Raw genomic sequence first — 21,538 nt, 5'->3', positions numbered from 1 at the left:
AGTGAAATGGTATGATCTAGTGAATGTTTCGGAAGATTAGGCGATAAGTGTATTTGATTGCAGCAGGAGTGAAGTCAGTACACAGGGAAAAATTAGAGGAGAGGATAAACTTCTAAAGAAGATTGAAAGCAACTAGAGTCAAGGGTACACATAGAGGGTTGGTCATGATGAGGAGAAAGGTTACCTCCTCATCGGAGATAAAGTAGAGGGGGAAATGGTGCAGGAATATGTCCATGTAATGATTTATTTACAATACGATACCATATGGTTACACTGAGTCATCAAAATTTCAATGCAGGAAAAAACTCCCACAAATTTACAACAAATTATTAAATGTAAGATGCATCGTTTAAAAAAAAACTATGTTTTTTTAAATGACACAAATTTTTTTTAAAAAGTTAAAGGGTTAAAAAAAAGTAGATTTCCAGAGTGGCGTTGAGTAATTTTTTTTCTTAAAGGGAACAATAGGCCAAATAAGTTTGGGAACCTCTGAATGAAAGGATGGATATGTTGGAGATTCTTGTTCAGGTATGAGTTGAACTAGATATCCTTTAGTTCCTTCCAACCCTGAGATTCTATAATTTTGTGAAATAAGAGACTCTAGGATGATGAGTTCAGTCCTAGTCTTGTGACACATAAGAAATAATTCCCCCCCCCACCAAAACAGTAGACTAGTTTAACATACTAAACTAAGGAAACAGCAAAATGACTAAAACTGAAAATGATTATTTTGACTTGTTAAAGAATTTGGGCTAGCTTCTTTGGGTATGAAAATATATTTGGCTAATGTATGAGTTTAGCTTGTTATCTAAGTGCACTTGGCAAATCTGTGGGTTTGGTTACTCTAAATGCATTGGTCAACTAAGGTTTTGACTTGTTTTGTAAAAATGGTTATTCTTCCTTTGGCTCACCCCATTTCTACATTTCAAGAATCTTGGCTTAAAAAGGAAGAGAAAAAGTCAACAAATTTATTTTAATGTTTAGATCCATCACAACTGGATTTCCCCCAATAGTATTCTCCCCCAAATAGAAAACTGGTTCTCTTGAACCAGTTAGCAAAGTACAAATTGTAAAACAGACCTTATGACTGTGTAAGACACAGTATAGTGAGTTGGTATAGTGGCACTGCTGTTTAATTCCCAAGATAAAATGTGCTGAAAATTACGAGATGTCATCGTTAAAATGCAAGGCTGCAAGGGCATTTCTAAGGAAAGAAAAAAATTAGTCACAACACTTAGCAATATTGGAACAAGGGGAAAAAAAGGTCTTATGTTCAATTGTTTCTTAATCTATTCACTAGCAACCTAGGTTTAATTAGCACACAAAGACCTGAGAGAAATGATTATTAACAACCAATGATTTGGGGAGATCCAAAGTTCCCCCTTTTTTATAGTCCTCATTTCAAAGTTTGGTCTCTTAAAGGGCATTACTGATAATGAGATTGAATTAACTCTTCTCCACTCAACCTTACAAGCCCAATGTGCTCTACTAAGATTTGGGTGAGGATAAATTCTTTGATTAGATTGCCCAAGGGGGAAGGTTATTTAGAAGTAAATGACATAATCAAAGTTCATTAGAGTAGATCCAGCCCCGCATTGTAATATAATCAGAATTGATTGCTACCCTCTGGAACACCTGCTTTTCCAAGGGCATATAAGCAGTGAGCCCGCCACCATAATTGTCTTTGATATTAGAGAGTTCCACTGACCTCTTCTATTAAAATGTATTATTAATAAAATGATTAGTTACCCAGAATTTATATCTCTTGAACTTTTTAAACGCCATAGACCAATTTAAGTCATGATCTATCAAACATTAGTTCAGGTAAAGAGTTTTTCCATAAGGTCGTGAGGATCTTGGAAACATGAAGAAGAGCTATATTTCATGTCTAATTTCAAATGAATCTTCACTGAAACAAGATGATTCTTCGACTTTATCCTTACAATATTGCTGTTAATGGGTAAATTGTTCTCCTGGTTCTAATTACTTCACTTTGTTTCAGTTCACACAAGAATTCACAGATTTTTCTGTAATTACCCCCTTCATCATTTCTTACCACAATAGTATTCAATCATTTTCATATACCAGAACTTGTTTAGCAGTTCCCCAATTGATGGGTATCCCCTCAGTTTCCAATTCTTTACAACTACAAAAAGAAGCACTATATATATTTTTATGGGCAGCTAGGTGGCACAGTGGATAGAGTGTAGGGCCTGGGGTCAGGAAGACCTGAGTTCAAATATGGTCTCAGATACTTATTGGCTATGTCATCTGGGACATATCACTTAACACTGTTTACTTCAGTTTCCTCATCTGTAAAATGATTTGGAGAAGGAAATGACAAACTATTCCAAATATCTTTGCTGAGAAAACCCCAAAAAGGGGTCATAAAAAATCAGACATTACTGGAAATGACTGAACAACAATAAAAAATAAATATTCTTGTACATATAGGTCTTTTTCCTCTTTATTTGATTTCTTTGGAGTGCAGACCTGATAGTATACTGCTAGGTCAATGAGTATGCCTGGTTTTGTAGTTTTTTTGGGCATAGTTACAAATTGCTTTCCAGGATGGACTAGTTCAAAGCTCTTACCAACAGTGTATTAGCATACCTATTTTCCCACATCCCCTTCAGCACAATTTGTCATTTTTCTTTTCTGTCATCTTAGCCAATCTAATAGTTGTGAGATGTTACTTTAGAGTGATTTTAATTTGCATATCACCACTTATTAGTGATTTAGAGCACTTTTTTCATATGGCTATTGATAGCTTGGTTTAGATCCAATACCATTGGATCAGTTTAGGAATGACCCTTATTTTTAATAATTTGACTCAGTTCCCTATACATCTTGGATATGAGATGTTTATCAGAGAAACTTGCAAAGTTTTTCTCACAATTTCCTGATTTTCTAATTTTAGCTAAACTAATCTCCTTGCTAATATTTTATTTTAAAATTTTTGCATCAATATTCATGAGAAAAATTGGGTTATAGTTTTTTTCTCCTTTTTGGGCAATTGGGGTTAAGTGACTTGCCCAAGGTCACACAGCTAGTAAGTGTCAAGTGTTTGGTCTGAGGCTGGATTTGAACTCAGGGCCTCCTGACTTCAGGGCCGGTTCTTTATCTACTGCATCACCTAGCTGTCCCTATAGTTTCTTTTCTCCATTTTGGCTCTCCTTGGTTTAAAGATCAAGTTCATATTTATGTGATATTTGGTAGGGCTCCTTCTTTACCTATTTTTTTCAAATAGTTTATGTAGTATCGGAATTAATTGTTCTTTAAATGTTTGGTATAATTTGCTTGTAAATGCATCTGGTCCTGACTTTTTTCCTCTGAAAGAGCTCATTTATGGCCTGTTCAATTTCTTTTTTTTCCTCTGAGATAAGATTATTTAATTATTCTATTTTCTGTTCTGTTAATCAGGGCAATTTACATTTGTGTGAATATTCATCCATTTCATTTAGATTGTCAAATACACACACACACATTGTTGGAAAAAATAGCTCCCAATGAATGTTTTTATTTCATGAACTTCATTGGTTGTGAATTCACACTTCATTTTTGATACTGGTGATTTGATTTTCTTTTTAATCAAATTAACAATGGTTTATATATTTTATTGTTTTTTAAGTCCCTAGCTTTATTTATTAGTTAATAGTTTTTTTTAACTTTCATTTTTATTAATCTCTACTTTGATTTTCAGGATTTCCATTTTGATGTTTATTTAGGAAGTTTTAAATTTGTTCTTTTTCTAGTTTTATTTTTAGTTGAATGCCTAATTTGTTGATCTGTTCTTTCTCTCCTTTATTGATATAAATATTTAAGAGATATTAATTTTCCGCAGTGTTGTGGTTTAGTCCATGGTGGTTCAGGCCTGTTTCTTTACCATCTCTTCTTCTATTTTTCTTTCACTTCCACTCTTATCTCCTTTTGTAATTTTCATTTGTAATTTTAGAAAGAAATATCTTCATGGTCTTGCTTGTTCATTTATTGTTATTGTTCTTGGTTGTGTTATTTGATTACCTTTCTTGTATTTCTGTTGTCTTGGGTGTTTGCAAAGCAAATAATTTATTTAGTTCTGCTTTTCTTCTATTTCCTTCTATTTCTTTTTTATTGAATGTACATCTATTTTTCATTAATGGTTAGGCGCAATTTTGTATCGTATGTCATTCTGGGTCGCATTGTGAGCTCCTTTGCTCTTTAGAAAGCATTTTTCCATTCCCCCTGCATTTTCTGGTACAGAATAATCTCATATTATTCCAATTCCTTTCCTTTATATTTGAGGGTCTTTCTACTGGTTGCTTGTAAATTCTTTTGTCTGTCATTGGAATTGTTAAATTTAACACTATGTGTCTTAGAGTTTGCTGCATAGGGTTGTTTTTTTTTTAAGGCAGTCTGTGGGTTCCTTTGATGGACATTTTGGTTTCAACGTTCAGAAGTTCTGGGCAGTTTCTTTTTATAAATTAAATTCTTTTCAATCAGCAAAAATTTACCTTCTCTGCCTCTCATTGCCCCTCCCCCAATTGAGAACTAAAGAAAAACAAAATTCCTATACAAACGTACTCAAGGAAGACAAATTATAGGCCATGTCCAAAATGAATATATATATATAATATATATTTTTAACTATATATAACTACATTGTGTGTATATGTGTGTGTATGTGTGTGTATATATATACACACACATACACACATGTACATATATATGCTGTGAAATTAATTATTGATTTGTGAAGTTTTTTTAATCACTGAAACCTATATCTATGGATCAGATTTGAATTTAATTGTGTAGACCTTAGTAGTAGAGTTTGTAAGAGCTTAGGTACCCAAATCTTAATGACTACAAGCTGGTCCTGTCTCTTGAGAGAGATAAGGAAGATGAGTGGTGGATGAGTCAACCTGTTCAGGAGATATTTTGCCAGACTCTGGGTCTCTTTGATATTGAGTGCTAGCTATCTGGCATTGACCTTCCAGAAAATGTTATTCAATTCTGTGTTTTCTCCATTGCTCTGGATTCTGGAGACCCCTTCTTGCCAGTCAGTGTGCTGTATAGCCCACACTTTGCCTTTCTTATAGATTAATCACAGTCTTAGTTTAGTTTGCATCACTTGACCTTATGTAACCACCAAACAGAATAAAAAGCTGCTTTGATTGTAAGGTGTGTCTTTGGTAACCAAGGGACCATTAACCTTTATTATTGGTAACTGCTAGCCTTGCTGATAAATAAATTTTGCTTGGACATAAAGGTGCTTCCACTTTTGTGTATATTTTTATTGTAACAATGCACAATACATAGAGATATGTCTCATGCTGCACTCTGAGTCTTTCACGTTTCTATCAAAAGATAGCATATTTTATCAGCTCAGAATTTTGGTTAGTAATTACGCTAATCAGAGTTCCTAAGTTTTTCAGAATTATGTATCTGTACAACATTGTCATCAGTGTATAAATTGTTTCTGTTCAATTTACTCTCTATTATTTCATACAGGACTTCTCAGGATTCTCTGAAACCACTCTATTCATAATTTCATTTTATCTCCAACATATATCATAACTTTTTTAGTCATTCCCAAACTGCTGGGCACCCCTTCAGATTCACATTCTTTGCCACTTCAAAAAGAACTATAAATATTTTTGTACATCCTTAGAGTTTGTTTTGTTTAGGACTAATTCTTCCTTATTCTATCCTCTCTCTAATTTCCCCTTCTCCCCTTTCCCTCCTATTTCCCTGTTGAGTGAAGCATATTTTTGTACCCAATTCTGTTTCTGTCTAATCTTCCCTCTTTTGATCAGCTGAGATGAGAGTGAGGTTCAAGTGTAAGTCACTCCTCCACCCCTTCCTCCTCATTTGTATAGACTTCTACTTGTGGATCATGTGAGATAATTTTACATAACTTTTCTTTCCCCTCTCTCCTCCCCCATCTAGAGTACCTCTTCCCTTGCCTTTCCATTCATTCATCTTTTAAGATCATCAAGATATAATATAATACTCCCATGCCTGAGACTCTCTCTATGACCCCTGATGATGAAGATAAAGTTCTGAAAGGACACACGTATCATCTCTTCATATTAGAATGTAAATATTTTATCCTTGTTTTGTCCCTTATGACTGTTCATTAAGTTTACCTTTTTATATTTTTCTTAACTTCTGTGTTGGAGCTTCAAAGTTTCTACTCAATTCTAGTCTTTTCACCAGAAATGCTTTGAAGTCTTCTATTTAATTAATAGTCTGTTACCCCATCCCACCATGACTGTACTTAGTTTTGCTGGATAAGTTATTCTTGGTTGTTAGCCTATATTCTTGGCCTTCTCAAATATATTCCAAGCTCTCCACTCCTTTAGAGAGGTGGCTATTGAATCACATGTGATCCTGACTATGGCTTCTTGGTACTTGAATTTTTTCTTTCTGTCTGCTTTCAGTACTTATGATTTGTCTTGGAAGTTCTGTATTTTGGCTGTAACCATCCTAAGGGTTTTCATTTTGAGATTTCATTCAAGAGGTGATTGGTGGATTCTTTCCATTTCTACCCTGCCCTCCCATTCTAAGAGATCTGGGCAGTTTTAAGATTTCTTGAATTATAATGTCTAGGCTCTGTGTTGGGTCATGGCCTTCTAGTGGTCCAGTGATTCTTAAATTTTCTCTCCTCAATCTGTTTTCTAAGTCAGTTGTTTTTAATATGAGATATCTTACATTTTCTTTTATTTTTTTTATGCCTTTTGACTTTTTGTCTCAATATTTCTGGTTGTCTCATGGAGCCATTGGTTTCTATTTGGTCTATTCTAATTATTAGAGAGTTTGATGTTTGAGAAAGATTAGGTATTTATCTTTTGTTAATTCCTTGTTAATCTACCTGTCAATTCCCTTTCCAATTTTTTCTTCCATAGCTCTCTTTTCTTTTCCAATTTTTACCTCTAGTTCTTCATTTCATTTACAAAACCATTTAAAACTCTTTCTTCATCTTTTCCCAGAATTCTAGCTGAACTTGTGTCTGAGCTGTGGTTTCCTTTGAGGCTTTGCTTGTAGATGTAGATATTTCTTTGTCTGGGCTTGTTTATTGGATGCCTCTGTCACCATAACAGTTTTTTTTATGGTGAAATTATTTTTCTGCTTGCTCATTATTCCAACCTACTTCCTGACTTTGGTCTTGATGTTAGGATCAGGCACTGTGCATTTCTGCGGTGAAGGTCTGGAATGGTCCTGTTGCCACTTTTTTTGGAGGGTACTAAGTGTTGTGTTACTCCAGGTCTCAGGGACAGCTCAGACTGGAGACCTGAAAGCTTTTAATGTTCACAAAGTGGTCTGATTCAGGACAAACTCTGGTCACTGACCACTGTTCACTCCCCCCCATTCTGAATTCTACTAAACTGTTGCCCAGTTTCATTACTGGAAATTGGAGTTTAAAACTATTCTACTATTCTCACTTTACTGAAGAGTCACTCCTAAATACTCTAATTCCTATTAAAAGTTTATTCAAAGCACTTAAAAATTTCTTACCCAATGAGGTATGTGATAATGTAAAGCGGATGGACTCTAGAAAAAAGAAGATAACACATTAGAATCACAACAAATATTTCTGTAAGTTAAATTTACAATCTAGTTGACTACTGCACATATGTAATTACTGGTTACCTTCTTACTAAAGCATTTTGGGTGTATTTCTTCCCACATGTTATAGAAATTTCAACTAAATGGCTCCCAGACAATCAACATGGGTAATCACAAGGAACAGAGTTTTATAATCTGAGTAAATTAAAATGGAAATCAACTAGGATAGAGAAGATTTTTAAGCTGATGTATGTAATATTAGAATAAGAAACATACATATGTACACACATGTAACATATTTAGCAGGGCAGGAAAATTCTGAAAACATGGTTTGTTAACTAATAAATAATAGATTTTACAGGGCAAGCAATTTACCAATAGAGTTGGAAGAGAGAAAAAAGTTGTTAATTATTAAGATGATGATGGTGGAAGAGATCATGTGGTGGTGCTGACAATGTAAGAACAGAGGGAAAGATAATGGAAAAAAAGTGGGGAAAAAACCAATAACCTACTAGAAAACAGAAAGACAGACTATTCAGAAAAATTGGCTTGGTAGGAGGTAGTCCAGCCCAGTCTGTATTGGCAAGGTGTTTGACAGTTTTAAAAAGTAGATTTCATTTGCATAGTCACACAACTGATGGAAAGGTGCAGACAATACAAGATCCAGATGTATTTATTGTTTGCTGGTTATAAAAAGCATATAATTTGGCAAAAGAAAACATAGTCTTTAAAGGCTGTCCTCCATTAAATTGTCACCTGTACATGTTAAGATCATCCTTGATTCCTTGGTCCATGTAACAACTATCCCCTGATCCTCTTACTATCAATGTAAATTGTGGCATGAAAACAGAGACAGGCTTGCTATTCTGAAGGCTGTCCTATACAAAGTTCCAATGGAAAAAGAATTCTCTAAAGATCACGACATCCTTTATATGCTTCTGTTTGCAGATATTGTGTTTACTGTACCAAACTCTTTAAAAAAATTTTAACATTTAATAAAAACTTTGAGTTCCAAATTCTCCCTTTCTCTACCCCCCCGACTGAGAAGGCAAGCAATTCCATATAGGTTATATATGTGTAGTCATGCAAAACATATCCATAATAATCATGTTGTGAAAGAAAACATAGACAAAAAAAAACTCAAGAAAAATAAAGTGAAAAAAAACAACAACAACAGTTGCTTCAATCTGTGTTCAGACACCATCAGTTATTTCTCTGGGGATAGATAGCATTTTTCATCATAAATTCTTCAGAGTTGTCATGGATCAATCTATTGCTGAGAACAGCTATGCCATTTATAACTGATCATTTTACAATATTACTGTTACTTTATACTCAGTACATTTCACTTTGCATCAACCCATGTAAGTCTTTCTATGTTTTTCTGAGAGCATCCTGCTCATCATTTCTTGTAGTACAATATATGCCATCATAATTACATACCACAACTTATTCAGCAATTCCCCAAATGATATGCATCCCCTCAATTTCTAATTCTTTACCCTCAGAAAAGATCTGCTATAAATATTTTTGAACATATAGGTCCTTTTCCTTTTTGTTTTTTTCTTTTGGGATACAGACCTAGTAGTGATATTGCTATGTCAAAGGGTATGATGGTTTTATAGCCCTTTGGCCATAATTCCAAATTACTCTATAGAATGGTTTAATCAATTCACAACTTCGATAAGAATACATTAAAGTCTCATTTTTCCCACATCCCCTCCAGCATTTGTAATTTACCTTTTCTGTCCTATTATCTAATCTAACAGGTATAAGGTAGTACCTTAGAATTGTTTTAACTTGCATTTCTCCAATCAATAATGAGTTAGAGTATTTTTTCATATGGCTATAGACAGCTTTAATTACTTCATCTGAACACTATATCTTTTGATCATTTTTCAATTGAGGAATGACTCTTTTTTTTTTTTATAAATTTGACACAATTCTCTATGTGTTAGAGAAATGAGGTCTTTATCAGAGAAACTTGCTTCAAAATTTTTTTTTCCCACAGTTACTATTGCTACCTGTATTTCCCTTCATTCTATTCCCACTACCCTGGTTTATTCTATTCTTTCTCTTTTCACCCTGTCCCTCCTCAAAAGTGTTTTGCTTCTGATTATCCCTTCCCCCAATCTGCCCTCCCTTCTATCATCCCCCACCCCTTCTCTTATCCCCTTTCCCTTCTATTTTCCTGTAAGGCAAGACAGATTTCTATGTCCCACTGCCTGTGTATCTTATTTCCCAGTTACATGTAAATACAATTTTTGACATTCGTTATTAAAACTTTGAGTTCCAAATTCTTTCCCTTCCTCCCACCCCCCCACCCCTGCTTTGAGATATAGGTTATACATGTGTAGTCATGCAAAACACTTCCATAATAGTCATGTTGTGAAAAACTAACTATATTACCCTGCATCCTATCCCACCCCCGATTTATTCTATTCTGTCCTTTCACCCTGTCCCTCCTCAAAAGTGTTTACTTCTGGTTACCCCCTCCCCCAATCTGCCCTCTCTTCTATCACTCCCCCCTCTCTTATCCCCTTCCCCTCTACTGTCCTATAGGGTAAGATAGATTTCCATACCAAATTGAGTGTGTATGTTATTCCCTCCTTAAGCCAATTATAATCACTCATTCCCTCTCACCTTCCCCCTCTTCCCCTCCACTGTAAAAGCTTTTTCTTGCTTCTTTTATGTGAGATAATTTACCTCATTCTACTTCTCCCTTTCTCCTTCTCCCAGTGCATTCCTCTTTCACCCCTTAATTTTATTTTTTAGATATCATCCCTTCATATTCAACTCTTCCTCTCTGTCTCTCTCTCTCTCTCTATATATATATAGATAGATAGATAGATATATATATAACTCTTGCTCTCTGTCTATATATATTCCCTCAAACTATCCTAATAATGAGAAAGGTCTTATGAGTTACAAATATCATCTTTCCATGTAGGAAGGTAAACAGTTCAACTTTAATAAGTCCCTTATGATTTCTCTTTCTTGTTCACCTTTTCATGATTCTCTTGAGTCTTGTATTTGAAAGTCAATTTTTCTATTTAGCTCTCATTTTTTTCTCAAGAGTGCATTAAATTCATCTACATCACTGAATGTCTATTTTTTTCCCCTTCATTGATTGCACTCAGTTTTGCTGGGTAGGTGATTCTTGGTTTTAATCCTAGCTCCTTTGACCTCTGGAATATCATGTTCCAAACAGGATCCCCCCCCCCCCCCCAATCCCTTCGTGTAGAAGCTACTAAATCTTGTGTTAGCCTGATTATGGTTTCACAATACTTCAATTGTTTCTTTCTGGCTGTTTGCAATATTTTCTCCTTATCTGTGAACTCTGGAATTTGGCTATAATATTCCTAGGAGTTTTCCTTTCAGGATCTGTTTCAGGAGGTAATCAGTGGATACTTTCTATTTCTATTTTGCCTTCTGGTTCTGGAATATCAGGGCAGTTTTCCTTGATAATTTCTTGGGTTTTTTGTTGTTGTTGTTGTTGTTTTTTGCTAGGCAATGGGGTTAAGTGACTTACCCAGGGTCACACAGCTAGTAAGTGTCAAGTGTCTGAGGCTGGACTTGAACTCAGTTCCTCCTGACTCCAGAGCCAGTGCTCTATCCACTGTGCCACCTCATAATTTTTTAAAAGATGATATCTAGCCTCTTTTTTTGATCATGGCTTTCAGGTAGTCCAATAATTTTTAAATTAAATCTCTCCTGGATCTATTTTCCAGGTCAGTTATTTTTCCAATGAGATATTTTCACATTGTCTTCTATTTTTTCATTCTTTTGGTTTTGTTTTATACTTTCTGGATTTCTCCAGAAGTCAGCTTCCATTTGCTCCATTCTAAGTTTTGAGGAATTATTTTCTTCAGTGAGCTTTTGGACCTCCTTTTCCATTTAGCCAATTTTACTTTTTCAGGCATTCTCCTCATTGGCTTTTTGGACCTCTTTTGCCACTTGGGTTAGGGTATTTTTTAAGGTGTTATTTTCTTCAGTATTTTTTTGTCTCCTTTACCAAGCTGTTGACTGGTTTTTCATAATTTTCTTGCATCACTCTCATTTCTTTTCCCGATTTTTCCTCTACTTCTCTTACTTGATTTTCAAAATCCTTTTTGAGCTCTTCCATGGTCTGAGATCAGTTTTCTTGGAGACTTTGGATGTAGGAACTTTGATTATGTTGTCTTCTTCTGGTTGTATGTTTTGATCTTCTCTCTCACCAAAGTAAGATTCCGTAGTCTGAGTATTTTTCCACTGTTTGTTCATTTTCCTAGCCTATTAATTGATTTTTAACTCTGTATTAAAGTAAGACTCTGCTTCCAGGGCAGAAGGTGAACTGTCCCAAGCTTCAGAGGTTTTGTACAGGTGTTTTCAGAGATACTTCCAGGACCTGTAAGTTTTTAATTCTTCCAAGGTGGTATGATCAAAGGAGAGGTGTTTACTTCTTTCCTGGCCTTTGCTCTGGTCTGTGAATGACCACAAGCACTCTTTTCTGTCCTGGAACTGTGAGAACAGTCCTCCCTCCACTGTGGTCACAAGCTCTGCCATGCCAGTGCTCTTCCTCGCACCAGGGCTGCTGCCCAGGACTGCGACCCAGATCCAAGTATCCAAAGCAGCAAAATCCTGCCTCTGTGCTAGCAAAGAGACCCCTGTAATCTTCTTCTGATAAGTTGTTTGATACACTTGTCTGTAGGTTGAGAGCTCCAGAAGCAGCTGCTGCTGCTGCCACCGCTGGCCACTACCCTGGGGCTGTGCTGGGGCCAAGGCTGGACTGTGCTCCTCTCTCACTCAGGTCTGACAGACCTTTCCTACTGACCTCCTAAGTTGTCTTTGGTGTTTGTGGGTTGAGAAGTCTGGAAACCACCACAGCTGCCAGTGATTCAGTCCCCTGAGGCCTGCTCCAGGTTTGCTGCCCCTGCTAGACTGCACTCTTCTCTCAGCCTGGTGAAACAAACCTTTCCTGCCAATCTTCCAGGTTGTCCTGGGCTGGAAATTTGTTTCATTCTGTCTTTTTGTGGGTTTTGCTGCTCTAGAATTTGTTTAGAGTAATTTTTTACCGGTATCTAGAGAGGTTTGGGGGAGAGCTCAGGTGAATTCCTGCCTTTACTCCAGCATCTTGCTACTGTAGCAAACTCTTGAATACCACAGGTCTTTCTCAAGTCAAAATAAATGAGCAAAACAAGCTAATTTTTAAGAAAAAAAATGAAGAGTGTATACTGTTCAGATTATGCCAAGCAGTTAGATGGGCTTCCACTAAGTAAGCCTACAATACATTCATCTGAATGTTGCAGATGGACAATAAGCTAGACTGAGAATTAAATAGGGGAAATAAGCAGACTAGATCACATTGAAGGAATTGCACAGTACCTTCAATGATCCTAAATTGCTCTGTGACACAGAAACCTATTTTTCACACTAATATTCTCCCTGTGATGACATGGCATGGTTAAAGTTGTGAACTGTGTAACACCACAAACTCCAAAAAAATTCCAAATTGTTGGTGAACCAATAGGCAGTGGAGAGATGCATGGTAGATGTAAGTAGGCCTGCCACAAATCATCAGCGATGACTTATGAACCAGAAGTGGCAGAAAAGATATACAGGAAATGTAAAATTAGAAAAGAAAGTAAGTTGTTAATAAAATGATATCAGAGGAAAGTAGATGGACAGCCCAATTACTGTACTGGTACCCAGAAAATATTCTAAGTATGGAAGAATATAGACAAAAAAATTGCGCAGAAGTTGAAAGCATGAATGTGTTACAATCTGTACCAGTGAAGGGAATAGACACATTGAGTATATCACAGGAATACTCAAATATCAAGTTATTCCTCAAAGGACATAAAGAGATTTACCAATGGCTGTTACCCTCTAACATAACTTTTAATGATCACATGATTATGCACGTAAGATTGAAAAACAAAAGCAACTTACCCCAGGGGGAGAAAAATAGTAATCCAATAAATATGGTGCACTGATTCAGAAGCATTGCCATTAAGATTAACTTATCTTGTTTTCACATCTGAAACGACATTAAATGAAAACATTATCTGATTTTAAAGAGCCTATTAAAATACAAATATTAAATGGGCAAAGCCAAGACAACAAGAGACAAAAGACATAATTCAACAAATATTTAATATTAGTTCCAACTATGACTACATTGTAGTGGGTGCTGTGGGCAACACACACACACACACACACACACACACACACACACCATGGCCGAAGAGCCATTTCCTGACAGATAAGTGATCAAAAGACACAGTTTTCAGAAGATGAAATGCAAATGATCTGCAACATGAGAAAAAAGTTCTAAAACACTAAAAATAAAGGAAATGAAAATAAAAATAACTTGTTTCACCTCTCATCTATCAAGAGGCAAAGATAATATGGGATGGAAGCAGTCCCTGTTGGAGGAGCTGTGAGAAGACAAGCATATTAATTCACTCTTGGGAGTGTCAAACTGGTTGAACTGTTCTGGAAATCACTCTAGAATTATGGGAGAAAAATTATTAATATAAACTCTTTAAGGACAGGACTTGTCCCATTACTACAGATTTGTCTCCTTTTGTTGTTGTCCAGTCATTTTCAGTTGTGTCTGATCTTTCATGACCCCATTTGGGGTTTTCTGGGCAGAGATACTGGCATGGTCCACCATTCCCTTCTCCATCTGAGCTAAACAGGGTTAAGTGACTTGCTCAGGGTCACACAGGCATAGTAAGTGCTTGAGGCCCTAGACTGAACTCACCTGAGTGAGTTCCTGACTTTAGGCCAGGTTCTCTATCCACTGCACCATCTAGCTGCCCATTTCTTTCGCTAGCATATAGTAAAGTGCTGAGCATGTAGCAGGTGTTTATAAATATTCATTGACCAATTAGTTACTAAAATGTTTATACCCTTTTATCCAGCTTTTTTTTAATCTTTTTACATGGCATATGACATAAGGAGAGTAAGGACAGAAAAATCTCATGTATTTCAAAATATTATTAGCAACAATATTTGTAATAGCAAAAAGAATGCCCATTGACAAGGAAAGAGTGAACAAATTTTTGTATTTGAATGTAACATTGTTTCTTAGGTCTTCATTCTTGCCCTGGCTATACTCTCTTCTCTTCACACTCTTTACTCCTTGGTGAATTGGTTTAACTTTACACTATCCTATACACTGAAATCCCTTGTCTTCTGGTCCTATAACTAATCATCTTTTGGAGCCCAAACAGTGAATTACTCCTAGTCACAAGCTACTGAATGAACCTACAGAAACAAAATGATCCTGATTACAAATCTGGTACATAATTTCAACTGAGCCCTCCTTGAAAGAAGACAAACTTTTTACACCTCCCTAATCAATTTGTTAATCTGCTCATCACAGCCACTATTCCAAACCTTTCCATCCAACCTCAATCTTCCCACGTTCTCCCCTCCCCCAACCCTGCAGAGGACCTCACCTTATATTTCACCAAAAAAAAAAAAAAAAATTGAGGTCTTTTGCCAAGAAATCCCCTATTCCTCTCCTCTCCTCCTGAACTCATAGCAGTTGGCATTTGGCCTCTGGGTGGTAGGTAAGGCCACTTCTGAGCAATGGTAGAAGACTGGAGAGAGTGCCTAGAATGCGGCAGAATGGTTGCTAGGAAGCTCCCCTTCTTCCTAGACAGATATAGGCAAGGCGATTTCAATGGAGCTGGAACAAGCTATTCAGTTTAAGCAAAACAGTACTTCCCACCCATAAGTCTGTTACTGCTACAAAAACAAGAAATATTTTCTCAACTTTCATTCAGGGCTAATTTTAGCCATTACAATTTCCCCACCCAATTACAGTGTCAAAGTCGTGTATATAATTTTCCTGGTATTTCATTCTGCAACACTTCATATTTCTCTGAATTCATTATATTTATCTTTTCTTACAAGGCAAGAATATTCTATTCTATTCATATATTACAATTTGTCTAGCCACTCTCAAATATACGGGCATCTACTTTAATTCTAAATCTTTGCTACCAAATATATAAATCCTTTCTATCTTTGACCTTCTGGGAGTATATGCCTAGCAGGGGAGTATCTGGGTCACAGCTGTACTTTGAAAAAAAATTAATTATTTATTTATTGTTAGTTTTCAACACTCACTTCCATCAGATTTTGAGTTCTAAATTTTCTCCCTCTTTCCCCTTTGATGTCCCCAAGACAGCATGTAATCTGATATAGGCTCTACATATACATTCATATTAAACCTATTTTCACATTAGTCATCTTGTAAAGAAGAATTAGAACCAAGGGGAGAAATCATGAGAAAGAAGAAATTAAAAAAAAAAGAGAGCAAATAGTTTGCTTCGATCTACATTCACAATCATAGTTCTTTTTCTGGATGTGGACAGTATTTTCCATTATGACTTTTAGAGTTGTCTTAGATAATTGCATTGCTGAGAAGAGCTAAGTTTATCAAAGTCAGTCATTGCACAATGTGACTGTTACTATATACAATGTTCTGGTTCTGCTCACTTCACTTAACATCAGTTCATGTTAAGCCTTTCCAGGTTTTTCTAAAGTCCTCCTGCTCATCATTTCTTATGGAACAATAGTATTCCATTACATTCATATACCACAACTTGTTTAGCCATTCCCCAATTGATGGGCATCCCCTCAATTTCCAATTCTTGGCCACCAGAGAGAAAGAGAGAGAGAGAGAGAAAGACAGACAGACAGAGAGAGAGAGAGAGAGAGAGAGAGAGAGAGAGAGAGACTTGATTAGCACTTTAGGAAAACCACTCTACTGGTTAAATAGAGGATTGCCTGGAATGGGGAGAGACTTGAGGCAGGCAGGCCCACCAGCAGGCTATTGCAATAAATTCAGGCATGAACTGTTAAGAGAAGGGAGTATGTATGAGAGATACTACAAAGATGAAATTAACAGGACTTGGCAACAGAAGGGATATGGGAGAGGTGAGAGAAAGTGAAAAAGCCAAGATGACTCCTAGCTGTTGCAAGCCTGAGGGACTGGGAGGATGGTGTTGCCCTCCATAGTAAAAGGGAAAGGGGCGGGGTATAATGAATTCCATTTTGGACATATTGAATTCAAGATGTCTGAAAGGCAGTTGGGGATGTGAGAGTGGAGGTCAGTAGAGAAACTGAGGCAGGATAGTTAGATTGGAAAACCATCAGCACAGTGATAGTAATTAAATGGGGAAGAGGGGTAATGAGATCAAAAAGTGTAGCATAGAAGGAGAAGAGTGAAGGTGTGATCTAAAGGAGGATCCATGGTCTACCAGTGAGATACTTATGCTTATTGCCATTTTACAGATGAAGAAATTATGGCTGAGAGAGGTTGAGTAACATACCCAGTGTCACAGAGCTAGTAAGTTTTTTTTTGTTTTTTGGCTAGGCAATTGGGGTTAAGTGACTTGCCCAGGGTCACACAGCTAGTAAGTATCAAGTGTCTGAGGTCGGATTTGAACTCAGGTCCTTCTGACTCCAAGGTCAGAGCTCTGTCTACTGCACCACCTAGCTGCCCTGCTAGTAAGTTTTTGTGGTGGAATTCAAACTCAGGTCTTTCTGACTCTAAATCCTGTGCTCCATCCACTATGGCCAGCTGCCTCTCTGGAAACACCTTGAGGGCAGAAATTGCGTCATTTCTATATCCCCTCCGCCCTTCCCTCTCCCCCCCCCCCCCCCCCCCCCCCCCGCCCAGATCCTACCTAGCACAGTGCCCAGTACATCGTAGTCACTTAAATGCTTGTTCATTAACTGTAAGAACAAAACTAACTTTGGTCAATAACCAAAAGTTGTTGGTTATTAATTTTAGGTGGCACATGACAGTTCTTTAAGCACCTGAATACAGCTGTCATGTTCACCCTAAATCTTCTTTCTTCAAGTTTAATACCCTAAAATTCCTTCCTTATTTCGCATGATCTCAATTTCCTTCACCATTCTTATTGCCCTACTGTGGATGCTCTCTAGTTTGTTAATTTCACTTCTAAACTGTAGTGTCCAGAAATTAAATGAAAAGCATAATTTTGGACATTATGCTTCTTTGAATGCAGCCTACTCTGATTTTTAGAACAAGTTGTATGACAGCTGTCAATCCAAAGATCTAAACAATTGGAAAAATATCAATTGCTCATGGGTAGGCTGAGCTAATATGATAAAAATGACTTTTTTTTTTTTGTGAGGCAATTGGGGCTAAGTGACTTGCCTAGGGACACACAGCTAGTGTTAAGTGTCTGAGGCTGGATTTGAACTCAAGTCCTCCTCACTCCATGGCTGGTTTCTATCCACTGTGTCACCTATCTTGCCCCTAAAAATGATAATTCTACCTAAATTAATTTACTTATTCAGAGCCATACCAATCAAACTACCAAAAATTATTTTATAGAACTAGGAAAAAATAATAAGAAAATTCATCTGGAAGAACAAAAGGTCCAGAATATCAAGGGAATTAATGAAAAAAAATTGCAAAGGAAGGTGGCCTGGTTGTACCAGATCTAAATCTATATTATAAAGCAGCAATCATGAAAACTGTTTGATACTGGCTAAAAAGTAGAGTGGTAGATCAGTGGAATAGATTAGGTACACGAGACACAGTAGTCAATGACTATAGTAATCTACTATTTGATAAACCCAAAGACCTCAGCTTCTGGGATAAGAACTCACTATTTGACAAAAAACTCTGGGAAAACTGGAAAACAGTATGGCAGTAACTAGGCATAAACCAACATCTCACATGTACACCAAGATAAAGTCAAAATGAGTACATGATTTAGGCATAAAGGGTGATATCTTATAAGCAAATTAGGAAAGCAAGGAATAGTTTACCTGTTAGATCTATGGAGAAGGGAAGAATTTATGACCACACAAGAGAGAGAGAACATTGTGAAATGCAAAATGGATAATTTTTATTACATTAAATTAAAAAGATTTTGCACAAACAAAACCAATGCAACCAAGATTAGAAGGAAAGCAGAAAGGAAACATTTTTTACAGCAAGTGTTTCTGATAAAGACCTTGTTTCTCAAATGTGTACAGAACTGAGTTAAATTTGTAAGAATACAAGTCATTCACCAATTGATAAATAGTCAAAGGATACAAACAGGCAGTTTTTAGATGAAGAAATTAAAGCTATCTATAGTCACATGAAAAAATGCTCTAAATCACTATTGATTAGAGAAATGCAAATTAAAACAACTCTGAGGTACCACCTCACACACATCAGATTGGCTAATATAACAGACAAGGAAAGTGATAGATGATGGAAAATTGGGAGACTAATGCAATGTTGGTAGAGTTGTGAACTGATCTAACCATTCTGGGAGCAACTGGGAACTATGCCCAAAGGGCTATAAAACTGTGCATACCCTTTGATCCAACAATACCACTATTAGGTCTGTATCCTAAAGAGATCATAAAAAAGCGGAAAGGACCTACACATACAAAAATATTTATAGCAGCTCTTTTCATGGTGGCAAAGATTGGGGAATGACTGAACATGTTGTGGTATATGAATGCAATGGAATACTATTGTCTTATAAGAAATGATGAGCAGGCAGATTTCAGAAAAACCTGGAAAGACTTACATGAACATGAGCAAAACCAGGAGAACCTTGTACACAGTAATAGCAACATTGTGCAACGATCAACTTGATTGACTTAGCTCTTCTCAGCAATACAATGATCCAAGACAACTCCAAAAGACTCATAATATAAAATGCTATCCACATCCATAGAAAGAACTATGGAGTCTGAATGTAAACCAAAGCATACTATTTTCACTGCTATTTGTTTTTCGTGGCTTTCCCCTTTCCTTTTGTTTCTTCTCTCACCACATGAGGAAGTGTGGAAATACATTTACGGAGTGGCACGTGTATAACCTATATCAGATTGCTTACCATCTCAGGCAATGGGGGTTGGGAGGCAGAAAAAATTTGGAACTCAAAATTTTATAAAAAAAATGAATATTGAAAGCTATTTTTTACATGTAAATGGAAAAAATTAAAAAATACTATTTCCAGGAAAAAAAAAAAACTGAACAAGACCATAGTGAAACTATGAAAGAAAAGTGAGGAGAAGCTGCCAAGGAGTAAATTTAGATTTAATATTAAGAAAAACTCGCTAAAAATTAGTCACTCAAAATTGAACCAAGTTGCCTCAAGAAGTACAGTTCCCTTTCCTTGGAGGTCTCCCGAAGCAGAAGACGGACGAACACTAGTTGGATCTGTTATTGTAGTGGTGGGAGGGTGTTCCTCCCTGTACAGGTTGGATTAGAAAGCTGCCGAGTTCCCTTTCATCTCTCAAATTCCGGGAAGTCCTGTCTCCGTGTCTTTGCACTAGAACTAGATGATCTTTATGTCGGGAATGCTCTTCTTTGTCATTTGGTCCTCTTAAAATGCCTAATTTTTCTTCAAGACTCAGGTCAAATGCCACCTTTTGGAGACCTTTCCCAAGTCCTCTAGCTGCAAGTACATTCCCATTTCTACCTACAAAGTATGAACTTATCTTGTATTATAGATCTATTTTTTTGTTCATAGTCTCTCCCGTTATATCAAGCTCCTTGAGGGCAGATACTGGCTGGGGTGGGGTGGGTTGTTTCTTCAACGAATCGCTCTGCTTCTGGTTTAATAATTAGCTTAATAAATTGGAGTTTAATTGCTTATTGATTAACTGCGGGAGAGTGGTGGAGAGGAGAAGGGTCTGTATTTGGCCACAGACATCTTAGATTCGAATCACAACTTCCGGCCTTATCTTTAAAATGGGGTTGGATTAGATGAACTTCTAGGTCCTTTCCCTTCACCCACCCAAAAAGAAAACCCAACTATGTAGCTTTACCTTTGCAGCGCTGAGTCTCGGCTTCTCAGGTTCCGTCATTGCCTCTTCCAGCTTTCTGTCCTCCGGGGGAGTGTCAGGGATGCTGGGGGTCGGGGGGGGGCCAGGAAGAGGGTGGCGACTGGGAAGGGTGTTGGGAGGAGGGGGCTACGGGTGTAGTCTGGGGGAGGGAGAGAGGCCGTGGAGCAGGCAGAGGGAAAAGATCACAGATCCCGATCTTAGAAAGCGAACCAAAGCCGCCTTCGGAATGTGTTTGCCAGACTCCGTTCACCTCATCTTGCACAAGAGAGGAAAATCCTAGCAACCGAAAGAGAGCGGGTGAAAGAGAGCCCAGGGTGGGGGAAGGGGTGGGGGGGTGGAGTCAGGGTATGAGAGCGGGCGGGGAAATAGGAAAAAGAATGAGAAAAATGGTGACGTCAATGCTATTCTTTAAACGATGTGCATTGAGCCCCCACGTGGAGAGACAGAGCAGTGCTTTGGGGGTGCTTATGAACTGTGTACAGTGCATTACAGACCATTTTTTTGAATCCATCCCTCCCTGGGGATAAGGGGGGAAACCTCTCTTTGCAGGTCTATTTAGAGTACTAGGAGCGGGAAGGGAAGAGAAGAATGAGGTATTGCAGTGTTTCTAGGACCACATGAGTGGAGTTGGAAGGACCTCAGTGGTCACTTGGTCAGTCAATAAACATTTATTTAATCTATGTGCCAGACGCTGTGCTGAGCTCTGCGTATACAAAGAGAGGCAAAATACAGACTCTGATCTCAAGGAATCCAGGTCTAACAGGGTCTAACAGGGGAGGCGACAGGCAAACAAGATATATACAAGATAAATTGGAGATAACCAACAGAGGGAATGCATTGAAGTTTCTCGTAGAAGGTAGGACTTTATCTGGGACTTGAAGGAATCTAGAAGGTTGAGTCATGAAAAGACAGCATTCCAAGCAAGGGAACAGCAAGTGAAAGTGTCTGGAATGGGAACTTGGAGTGTTTTGTGCAAGTGCGGCAAAGGCTAATGTCACTATTCCACACTACGTGCATGTAAGGTATAAGAAGACTAGAAAGGTAGGAGCAGCCAGCTTATGAAGGGCTTTAAACAACAAATTGGATTTTATATTTGATCCTGCAGGTAATAGGAAGCTACTGCAGTTTATTTTATAGATGGGGATGAAATTTTAGCTGG

The 21,538-nt window shown here is 37.2% G+C and overlaps 1 protein-coding gene across 1 annotated transcript in view; it reads right to left on the bottom strand.

Annotated features, from left to right (window-relative positions):
* The window catches only part of IFNAR2 (interferon alpha and beta receptor subunit 2), a 52,992-nt gene extending 32,294 nt beyond the window's left edge, over positions 1-20,698 (bottom strand). Inside the window, exons 1-4 of the mRNA XM_027875586.1 lie at positions 20,362-20,698; positions 13,480-13,567; positions 7,498-7,533; positions 1,081-1,204 (exon numbers count right to left, since the gene is read on the bottom strand). Coding sequence (XP_027731387.1) covers positions 1,081-1,204; positions 7,498-7,533; positions 13,480-13,540 — 221 coding nt within the window. The 5' untranslated portion in view covers positions 13,541-13,567; positions 20,362-20,698. The remainder of the gene's footprint in view (positions 1-1,080; positions 1,205-7,497; positions 7,534-13,479; positions 13,568-20,361) is intronic.
* Between the last annotated feature and the right edge of the window lie 840 nt (positions 20,699-21,538).

The sequence above is a fragment of the Vombatus ursinus genome, unplaced genomic scaffold (assembly GCF_900497805.2).
Source record: "Vombatus ursinus unplaced genomic scaffold, bare-nosed wombat genome assembly UNPS02014809.1, whole genome shotgun sequence".
In the NCBI taxonomy this organism is placed as follows: domain Eukaryota; kingdom Metazoa; phylum Chordata; class Mammalia; order Diprotodontia; family Vombatidae; genus Vombatus; species Vombatus ursinus.
Note: the sequence above shows the minus strand (reverse complement) of the source record. Positions and strands in the feature narration are given on the sequence as shown.